General features: G+C 45.3%; 1 protein-coding gene and 1 non-coding gene across 2 annotated transcripts; both read right to left on the bottom strand.

Moving 5' to 3' along the window:
* Positions 1–937: 937 nt before the first annotated feature.
* Positions 938–1,079, bottom strand: LOC119432030 (U4 spliceosomal RNA). The gene has a single exon (XR_005188105.1). It is a non-coding gene; the product is annotated as a U4 spliceosomal RNA (small nuclear RNA).
* Positions 1,080–5,918: 4,839 nt separating this feature from the next.
* Positions 5,919–10,467, bottom strand: LOC119431271 (zinc finger protein Xfin). The gene is made up of 2 exons (XM_049656943.1): positions 9,434–10,467; positions 5,919–9,277 (listed from the first exon to the last, which is right to left on the bottom strand). The coding sequence occupies exons 1-2, from the start codon at positions 10,263–10,265 to the stop codon at positions 8,034–8,036; spliced, it is 2,076 nt and encodes a 691-aa protein (XP_049512900.1). The 5' UTR covers positions 10,266–10,467; the 3' UTR covers positions 5,919–8,033.
* Between the last annotated feature and the right edge of the window lie 378 nt (positions 10,468–10,845).

Genomic DNA, 10,845 nt, shown 5'->3' with positions numbered 1-10,845 from the left:
AAGAGAAAAACTATGAACAAGTGCATTCATCGCTTAGGCTTGCCGCTTCAGGATGCACATGAGATTCTCTTCCCGTGAGGCAATACTAATAGGCGCGTTGCGGTACATAACTCCTGGATTTTCTGAAATCCACCCGACTTCGTACCGTGGGCTTGCAAAGTACTGCGGACAGCTTCGCCGCAATGCGACTATAGCTGTTATCCGGCCGCAGCTCTCTATCATGGCTGGTAATTAAACAGCAAACATTTTTGCGAAAGGACTTCCAGCCATGACTAAATGTGACATATAAAATTCCTTAAGTCCCGAGGCAGTATATATATATATATATATATATATATATATATATATATATATATATATATATATATATATATATATACTAGTAATCAGCAGAAAACACACGATAGAGTTGCGGTGTGTGCAGCCAAATACGAGAACGCGACGCAGGCACTGACCGACGAAGAAAACAACACATGGGTGTTTTTGCATGGCCTTCGAGATGTGGAGCCGCACTTTTCTCGTCGCCACATCAGCCGTATGCCGGGGTGGCGTTCATCCGTGAAGGCTCCCAACGCGGCGAGCGTACTGAGAGCAAGCTGAAAGCACAACCTCTCGAAACACAGCATAACAATTTCGAAGACGTCGCGGGCAACGTCAAAGCGGATTCCGTCGCTCGAGGTTACGTTATGTTAGTTGCGCTAACCGAGCTGGAGATGACGCCGAGTCCGCCAAAACCCACCGTTACCTACGGGGACATATCCGAACACTGTAGTATCGCAAGCTACCTCCCTCCGCAGAAAGCTTAACTACGACTTATCTTGGGACAAGTCAGACACAATGAGACAGCTGTGCGACATCGGCATTACGTGCCCTCATTGTTCCTATGGTGCCCTTCGACATCATTATTTCGAAATCTGTTTTTGGAATTCCACACTAAGCCCCGTAGGGCTCGCCAAAAATTGCCATGGCCGACGGTATTTCACGTCGTCCCGGCGGGGTATTGGGAAAAGTTTTCAACTAGCAATAGTCGCCCCTCAGTTTTCACTTCATTGGGTACGACACCGCCTCTGCGCAAAGCTAACTTGAACACGCATGTGACAGTAGTGCCTGTCAAGCATAACCTAGGTAATGGCCCAAGCATAGCAAAGTACATTTATTAGAATAATGTTTAAACTCTGTAACAAAATGACCATTTTATGCAACTCTATGAATACGCATCTACTTTCTTCAATTACCTTTAAATACAAAATTAGGTAAAATGCAGCCGTCTTCTCTTAATTTGCTATAGTAGTGCTGTAAATCCAATAACATTTGTTGCCGCTGAGCGCCCGAGAGAAGAACGGCTTGCAGTAACCGCCGCTAGGTGGACGGTACGCATAGCTGACTTGCGCTGTCCTTCATGTGTGGTGTTGGATTTGTCGAAGAGACAGTTTATTCCCGTTTTCTGACAATTTATTCTCGTTTTCTACTTTTTGAGTTTTCTCCCCTGCTCTTTGTGCAATTTGCTGCATTTGAGAGTGGCTTCCAGCGGGATGCATTGATATTTTACTCCATGGGTAACGAAGCTGTCAGCTGACGCGGGCCGAAGTTTTTCTGCGACGAGACTACCTTACGAGATGATTTACTGATTGGTGTATTTCTGCTTTGTGATAAAATAGTTGTCAAAATCGAGCGAATTGAAGTGCTCTCCGCAGACATTTAGTAAGTATTGCAACACGTGCGATGTAGGCATTTTTCTTGGTGCATTGAACTTGTTGCTGTGGCCGCACATTTAACTTATATACTACATGGCTCATATACCTTTGACAGTTGCATGTAGCCACATTTTGTTTATCTGTTTCCTACCCACTGGACCTATTCGATTATCCGACCCTGACAGTCCCGGACTGCCCGAGGCAGTGCTTTCAGGCAATAACAGTTGCGTGTGCAGTTACTCGGACACTCCGGGACTGTCAGAGACGGATAATCGAAGAGGCCCGCTGTTGTAACATTTTGGTGAGCATGAAATTCAGTTTGACGGCAACCTGTCTGTGAATAAATTTTATTCAACATTTGATAATTGTGTGGGCTATGCTGGGGTGCAGGAAGATGGATAGCATATAGAGCATCATTTATAAAGAAAGACAAGGACTGGTGCAGACTTTCGAGAGAGTTTTATTTAAGTGAAAAGTCATATCCTCTGCAAGATGCAAAAGCAATTCAGAAAAACTTTTTCGTGATATAGCAGAACACTCTACACCAAGCATTTGTACATGTTGAAGGTGCAGATACCTTTTATATTTTATTACAAGTGGCTGACACATATATTTTGCAGAATGCCTAGATGTTTTTTTATATATTCTTTCCTTCTATAGAAATGATTGTGTCATTAAAAATATGGAGAACTGCTTGGATGAGTTGGTTTCAGTGCATAATAGTAAATGGCATAAGAGCACACAGAACACCAAAAAAGACGGGAAACACACATTTGTGTGTGTCCAGTCTTCTTCGCTGTCCCGTATTCTTGCACCTTTTACAATTGCACTTCCTTTTGCTACAGTCCTGTCACTTTTATTGGCATGTGAAATCAAGAAGCCGACCGCCCAATTCACTGTTCTTGTGTACTTTTGTTTCAGCTTTGTCGCGGTGATGCTAAGCTCAATTTGCATCGTCATATTTTATCTCTGTTATCTCGTTACGTTATATTTGCATCACTGCTAGTTCTTTGTCTGTCTGTCTGACTGCTAGTTCAGTGTTGGGCCAGTACATAAATGCAGTGCATCTCACACTTCATTAGCTTCTTGAATAAAATGTGTGCACCATCTTTCTCCATTTCATTTCTTCAGCAAGAAATAATTCTGTAGCTCAGTACATTGTCTGTAATTAATTCCATCTGTCATTTTTGAAGGGCTGGTTATTGGCCATTGCAATAAGTTTTGTATTTTACATGTACAATAATGTTGCTAACGCTATTGTCATTCAAGGCCTTTGGTATTGACCTCTTAACCTTCTTTGTTAATCATTGTTCTTTTTCTTGTTTTGTTTTGGTTTTATCCATACATAGCTTTGTTGTTGTTTACATTATTGCGCTTGTCTACTCAGAATGTACCCACCCCCTCTGTAATGCCACTTGGGCCCCGAGGGTATTGCAATAACTAAATAAATAAATACCATTTTCTCAATGGGAAGAGTGGCTATGACCACGAAATGTTGCTATTTTGTACTCCGTTGCCTGTCTGGTGAGGCTTGCCTTGCATTCAGATGCGGCCTTCTTTTCGCCTGTAACTCCAAAGGTTGATTACTTTGACTTGATAGCATTTGCTTATGTATGTGGTGCAATAATGAGGACGTCTTTTCTAACGCAACGTTTCTCATTGAAGTTATAAACATGCTACAACACTCTCTCATTGATTCTAGTCATCTAGAGACATGGTTGTATGGAGTTATGAAGCCAAATGCAAAAATTGAGTGCAAATATCGGCATATTTGGCGCATAACAAACCCCCAGATAAGTTCATCCTCCATTGTGAGGTTAATAATGTCTCCAACTAAAAAGTGTAAAATGGAAACGTTATCTTCATGATTATAATTAGCCCAACCAGACAGGCAATTCTGTCAAAATGTTTAGCTCCCAGTCTGTGTACTGACTTCAAACTGAAGGCAGTGCAACTTGCCATGAAGCATATCAGAACCCTGAAAGTAACTCCTGTTTTCACAACTATTAACTAAATAGTTGAACCCAACCAGGCAGGGACTTCTGTCAAAATGTTCAGCTTAATGTGTTCCAATGTGACTGACCTTGCTGTAGGGATAACCTTGGTACACAAAACCACATGCCCTGGACTACCTCCGAGCAAAGCAATCATCTTGAAGATGGGAAATGATGTTTGAGTTCATGTCACTTGCGTTCCAATAAGATGTGATTTCATTGTGCTTGTAGTACCTGCAATACCAACTGCCTCAAAAAGCCTGTATGCAGTGTCATTCAATCACATTTCAGGAGATTCTATGCCTGAATACAGTTCCTGGTCTCCATGTCATCCCTAGCGCAAGAACAAAACTATGCACAGTTCAGATTCTGCCCTTCGACTTCTTTAATTACCTGCCCTGACAATGTGTGGGCACTGCTGGAGACCTATACAGCTGCTGCCATCACTATTTTACAGTGAAGCTGTCTATGGCTAGGGTTCTATGCATTTTTCGTGTCCATCGACAGATCTGTGTGTGCAAAAACTCAGCTCTCAAATTTGATGCAAAATCGCTTCATTCTGTGCTTATATGTCTCATTACTTGGATATGCATTTTCCATAGATTAGTTATCAATAGGCGCCATTTTCAATATCAGTAGACTCTCTTGGGATAATAAAGGTTTCTCAAAGATTTGCCGCAGTGCGACCCGCGTCGGTCGTGTGTATGCTCGCACTGCCCTCCCTTTGTCATCATTCCAAGCGCTTGTGTGCCTAGTTTCCTTCCGCTCTCCCGGCGGGGTGGTCCCGTTCCGCGTGTTCACTTTCCGCCGAGTGGCAGTCCCGTCGCGCGAGTCTAGTTTCCTACGGCTCCTCGAGGTGGCGGTAGTGCCTCCACGCGAATGTATGCTGCCGATCAAGACTGCCAATCAAAATAAAAGTGTGTGTGTGTCTATCTTCGGGATGACCGTGCATCGCCGCTGAAGAGAGAAATAAAATTTGCTCATACCTTTGATCTAAATTCTGTGTCACCTCCATGTTGTGTGCTAAACTGCTTCGCTAAGTAATCCACCTTCATAGCAATGTAATGGCGTGCGATTTTGTTTTTCTACCTGGTTTTATAGCAAAGCCTTCTTTGCCTACTTTCTCGGGTTTGGCATGGCTGCCTGGCTGTTGAGTCGGTCGCTATCTCGGCGGATATATTTGTGAATATAAACACATAGGTTATATGAAAGTACCAGCAAAGTGACATAACCCTTGTATGCTGACCAAGTATGTGCACCTCTGTTCTACATCACAAAAATATTGCTTCCTAAATAAAACCTGTACATATGATGTCAGCTCACAGATGTCCTTAAAGCACACAAATCCGTTAATTAGAATGGTGAATTATATTTCATGCATTCTTTGATTTACTTTATTTTCTTTGATTTAACCATTCGGTATGTACCGCTGGGGGTGTGCCCGTTCTTGGGCCAATCCTGTCCCACTGTGACACGGAAGGTACAGAATCCCTAAATATTGCTTTGATAGGTGTCATGCTTTTCTGTGCATGCACCTGTCATCACCATCTCGCCCTCAACAAGCATCACACATGGCCTTCGTCCTTGTGACATCACTGCACATACAGAGTGTTTCAGTGAAAAACTTCAAAAATTTTTAAAGGTTGCCTGTGGCAGATAGCACAATTCTAGTTCATGAGCTGGTCTACTCGAAGAGGCGGACATTACTTGCACAAAAATATGACGAACCAGGAACTTTGGAATGTCTAAAACCTGCTGACCTGTGAGGGGAGGGGGGAATGAAAACCTGCTGCAAATATCACACAGGAAATATGAACGGCCCACAATTCATTGTACACACAAAGTGCTATCCTTCCACAGTTGTTTCACTTGCCTAAATGCTGGCCAGTGGTGGATACGCCTTGGCTGGAGTCCTTGCCTTCTGCACTTCCAAATACACAAGTACTTTCACCATCAAACAAGCATCCCGGAAGCTGTGAGGAGCGGACCACAAATGTTCAGAAAAGTTTAGTTGCTGCTTCTTGCGCACTGCATTGACACAATCTCGACCAGCGAGCGAGGTGGGTCTTCACCACAGGAATCGGGAGATGACGACGAAGGTGGGCATCATGATGATGAAAAACGAGAAGAAATCGATTTACATCACTGGTACACGGTTGTTGACTCGATCAGAGTCTCGAGCGGTTCTGGTTAACGGGGGGGCCAATAGGCGAAGAAGTTCATTGTCAAGGAAAGCAAGGCGGCCTCCACAGAACAGGTTGTTTACCCCTCGAAGTTTCGTGGTTGTCAAAGCCATCTCGGGAAGGGGCCGTAGGTGCACGCATGGAGGTGCCAATGTCCGCGCATTCGCCGCAGAGTTTTGGTCCTCTTACATTTTGTGGACTCAATGGCCCCCTCCCTTTCGTGGCTTGCTTTGTTGCCTGGATCAGCTCGGGATGTGGCAGGGGCCATAGGGGTGACGTTTTCTCGTAAAGGAGGGCAATTAGCTCAACAAGGGAAAACGGGCTCGAACATTGCCCAGACTTGTAACGCTGAATTCCAGGCCAATCATAACAGCATCGAGAATGTACTGGGCCAGGATACCTGGAGGAGCCTACCAAAGAGGCCTTAACTGAGGCCCTAGTTTTATTAGAATAATTTTTTTTCCTTTCCTCACCGCTTACCTTCAATTGTGAATCTGTAGCTTGGCTACCTTGACTTATATTGCTAAAATTTTCTTTCACAAACTGTCATCCCTTGCTGAAATGAGACTACAAGGTGCATTCCATGGTTGTCTGCCGAGTTGGCAATCTGCGAACGGCTGCTTCAAAGTATGTCATGCAGCAGAATTTAGGTCGAATCACTTGGGTGAAATGACTATAGAGAGTTGTAGGCAAAAGTACTTGTACAAGCTTCTTTATGCATCTAGAGGCTTTAGATGCACTATTGACTCGAGCACTTATCTGTGCTCGTATAAGAATTATAATCGCATTTGGCATACTTTGGTATCAGTATAGTAGCAGTCGTTCTCAGCATGTACAATAAACCTACACACATACTCTTTGTCTTTCAACAAGTCTAGGTGTTTCAGAGATCCAAAGTATATGAAACTTTGAATTGAAAGCACACAGCAATGCAGTGCTACACAGGTCTGCTATGGTAGCACCATATTGTAATGATAAAAAATTGGGCCAAAACCATTCATTCATTCCATTTTATTTTCCTTCGTCAAAAAGGTGGGGACGGGACTAAATGTCGCAGCAGTGACTTGACAGAGGTCCCGACTCCTTATTACATGGCAGTACGGCTGTTGCGGAGTACAAACTTCGTTCATAGATGACAAATACTTAGAACACTGATCACAGTCAATATGCATACAAGAACATGGTTTTACATTGCATAGACAAATAGAAAAAAAAAAGAACCTTTATCCGAATAATACATTAACACTGCTATTTAGGACACTTAATGGCTGTGGTAGAAGTGCACAGAGAATCAAAATCCTCCTCGAACAGTTTATTTATTGCCATGATTATTCCCTTTTAGTTGCCGCGAACCACTGATGACTTCATGGAAATGGCCCCCCGACTAGTCATTCTTCTCCCACCTTGTGATACGAATCTTGCTGAAACTATACAACTGCAAGACCGTTCTGCAAGCCTGCTGTACAACTTCGCATTGCGCTAGATAGTACGCTTCGTAGTTCCGGCCCTAGCCAACGCTACTGCTTCAGCCATAGCGTTAGCCTTTAGCTTCATCACATGCAGTTCTCTATAGCTAAAATGCAGACTTGCCAGGTGCCCAATCGCAGAGTACGGGAGAACTGGGCTAGATTAGGGTTGATACACAATTTACTAGCATTAAAAAAGACAGACAAACAGAACTCAGCAGCAGGGGCTTTGAAAGAGTATTCGAAATTGGGGAAGAGGAAGGGCAGGAGCCAGCACTAATTTTGCCCGCACATAATTTTCTTTTTATACTGAAACCCAGGCATTACTATATGAGGGGGAACCCTCTAAAATTTAACATGTGGGAGCCCTCGACCACGCTGCCCCCTCCCCCAGTTCTCGGGGCCCCTGCACGGTAGACCATCTTGCTCTTTTCAGTCTGCCTTCGGCGGTGGTAAATTACTTGGTCACAATACCACAGAGCACCATGATAGCAAAGGTGCAGAGTCAACTGATGACGACGGCCAACTCTAGCTGAAATATCAAAGCACTTCGGCGCACAGAGTTATTTTTCTTTTGTCAAGATACCGAAAGACCCTTTATTTTGCCAGTTACTAAGTAGGCCCGTTCAGGATATCGGACAAGCGGCATCCAGTCAGTCCACCTCGGCATAGCACCCAGCAACAGCACAGAGGAGTTCAAGAATGATGGGCAGCTTCGACGTGGTCCCGGAGCAGATTCCCACGCGTGAACGTCTTTGAGCACAATGCACAGGTGAAGGGCCGCTCCCCTGTATGCTTCCGTGAGTGACGTTTCAGATCCTGAAACCTGCCAAATGTCCTGGGACACTGCTCGCAGACAAAAGGCCGAACACCTGTGTGAATGGCCATGTGCTTCTTCAGGTTGTCGCGCGCAGAGAACCTGGCCGAGCATTGCTTGCAGTTGTATGGCCGTTCGCCCGTATGCGTGCGCAAGTGGATCAGCATTTCAGCCTTGACGACGAACCGCTTGGCACACTGTGGGCAGCCGAACCGCTTGTAGCCAACATGCCTGTCCACGTGGCGCTGCAGGGTACTCTTCTGGGCGAACGTCCCCGGGCAGAGATGACACTCAAACGGCCTCTTCGATGTGTGTGTGATTAAGTGCCGAGTCAGGTGGCCCTTCGAGCGAAAGCGTTTAGAACACCGATCGCAGGAATGGCGCTTCGAGTTGGTTTGTTTACTCGGACCAAGGGATTTTGTGCTTGAATGCTCCGTAACGGCACCGTGTGCTGTGCAGACGTGCCGTCGCAAACTGGCGGCGTCGTCAAGCTCTTCGGGACAAAGGTGACACGCGTGGCGAGCAAGCTGAGGCTTCTTGGTATGGCAAGTCGCCACCTTGACAAATGTGCTTTCACAACAATGCGCATTCTCCTTTTCTTCATCGGGGCACCAGCTCATGCAAGGGTGGTTGTGTTGGACGTGCTCCGCAAGGCTTGATGCATACTCGAAGCTTTCGGGGCAAAGTTTGCAATCATAGGCTCGCACGAGTGACAAATCATATCCGGAGTCATTGACGTCCGTTGCCCTGGCAGTGATGTTGAAACTCTCGCCCATTAATGGTTTCTTGTCCAAGCTCTGCCGCTCACACGAATGTGCGACCCGAACGTGCTCAGTGAGGGCAGATGAGTCCTCAAAGCTTTCAGGGCAGAGGACGCAGTCGTAAAGGGAGACATTGAAATACTCGCTCATCGACGGTTTTTTGTCCGCACTCTGCAATTCACAGGAATGTGCAATCTCTACATGCTCAATAAGGACGGCTTCATCGGCAAACTCTACGGCGCAGATATGACAGCTGTAGCGTGGTTTGGACAGATCGCCATAATGTTTAACGGGCTCACACTTCAGGACACGACTGTTGGAACATTGCACATTGGAGGCTAACACATGGGCGTCAATGTGACCTTGCAGAGCAAACGCGTCATCAAACTCTTCTGGGCACAGATGACAGCTGTAGCGTGGTTTGGACAGATCTCCATAATGTTCATCGGGCTCACACTTCAGGACACAACTGTTGGAACATTGCACGTTGGAGGCTAACACATGGGTGTCAATGTGACCCTGCAGAGCGAACTCGTCATCAAACTCTTCTGGGCACAGATGACAGCTGTTAGTCTGCTTGACTCCATGTTCCGGAATGTGTCGATCAAAACTGTCTTTGCTGGAGAAGCTCCTGGAACATTGTTCGCAAATGAACATTTCACTATTGGCCGAGACTTGGGCTGTACCGTGTTCGGCGAGACCTGTGCCATCAGGGAACGCTTTGGGGGAAACTTCACTGTGGGAGTGTTTGCACTGAGTACGAAAATGGCGTTGAAGACTGTCGTTGTTAGCAAACGTCTTTAAACATAAGCGACAGACATGCAATCGTTTGCCGAGATGTCGCTTTAGACATTTTTCCTTCTCTGGCACTTCGTGGCCGGAGGCAACATTTACCAGCCCTTTCTGGTCAACGCCGCTACACAAACTTGACGCTTTGTTCATTTGCTCTCGGAATCCACATACTTCATCAGCGTGCTCCTTGGTGTCTATTTCTTGGCTATCCAGTTCTACAGAAAGGTTGGTGCAATGAGTGAACATATTTTTCTTAGTGCAGCTATGCATTCCTGGGCGACGCGTGCGGTTGACTGTGGCATAAACGTTTTTGCAGGCTTGGTTCTGCGTGATCCTGACAGACAGATCAGTACACGTCACAATGTTTTTCAGGTCACTGTGTTCCCGGATGACGTGCTCGGGTTTGAACATCAAAGCATGGCTAAGGAGCTTGAAACGAGCACAGCCCACATTCTGACTGGAATTCAAGGTGACATCGAGGTGCGCGTTAGCGCTTTCGAGAAGTTCGACTCCATTTTGAAGAGGCGGGGCAAACTGTAAAAGAAGATAATAAAGCATCAAAAGTGGTGAAGCTGTCACCCCAGGGTAGAAATATGCCACCCGCTTTTTATCATTTGAAGATAATTTTTTTTTTAGGTTGCCTAGTTTAGGCAAAACAGAAAACAGTTTTATCTTTTCAGGTGGATGTCAAGAAGAGGTGGATTAATTTAATCCAGAGTTTTTATGTGCCAATACCATGATCTATGAGACACGCCGTGAGACTCCGGGTTAATTTTGACCACCTGGGGTTCCTTAAAGTGCACCTAAATCTAAGTACACAAACGTTTTTGCATTTTGTGCCCCCATAGGAAACGCAGCCGCGGCTGCTAGGATCGAACCAACGACCTTGAGCTCAGCTGCACAATGTCATATCCACTGGGCTACTGTGGGGGCTAAGGACAGGTAGATATTACCTGCACTGGAAATTGCAGTGTCCGAGTAGCTAATTTAAATAATTTGCTAATTATTTATTTCACTAGTACATTAGGACACATTGCAATTGCAAAATACAAGCCAAGCAGTGGTGAAATCATGTCTGCAGAGCAGAAATCCTAAAGCTAGCACCGGTTTCGATATATCCTATAAATGTGCGAAATAC

This window comes from Dermacentor silvarum, chromosome 10 (assembly GCF_013339745.2).
Source record: "Dermacentor silvarum isolate Dsil-2018 chromosome 10, BIME_Dsil_1.4, whole genome shotgun sequence".
NCBI lineage: Eukaryota > Metazoa > Arthropoda > Arachnida > Ixodida > Ixodidae > Dermacentor > Dermacentor silvarum.
Note: the sequence above shows the minus strand (reverse complement) of the source record. Positions and strands in the feature narration are given on the sequence as shown.

Excerpts from the sequence above, each read along its gene's own strand:
- LOC119431271 (XM_049656943.1), bottom strand. The coding sequence starts at position 10,265 with ATGCTTTATTATCTTCTTTTACAGTTTGCCCCGCCTCTTCAAAATGGA. Across the intron at positions 9,278-9,433 it reads TGACGAGTTCGCTCTGCAGG|GTCACATTGACGCCCATGTG; the intron begins GTCACATTGACA and ends TTGCTCTGCAAG.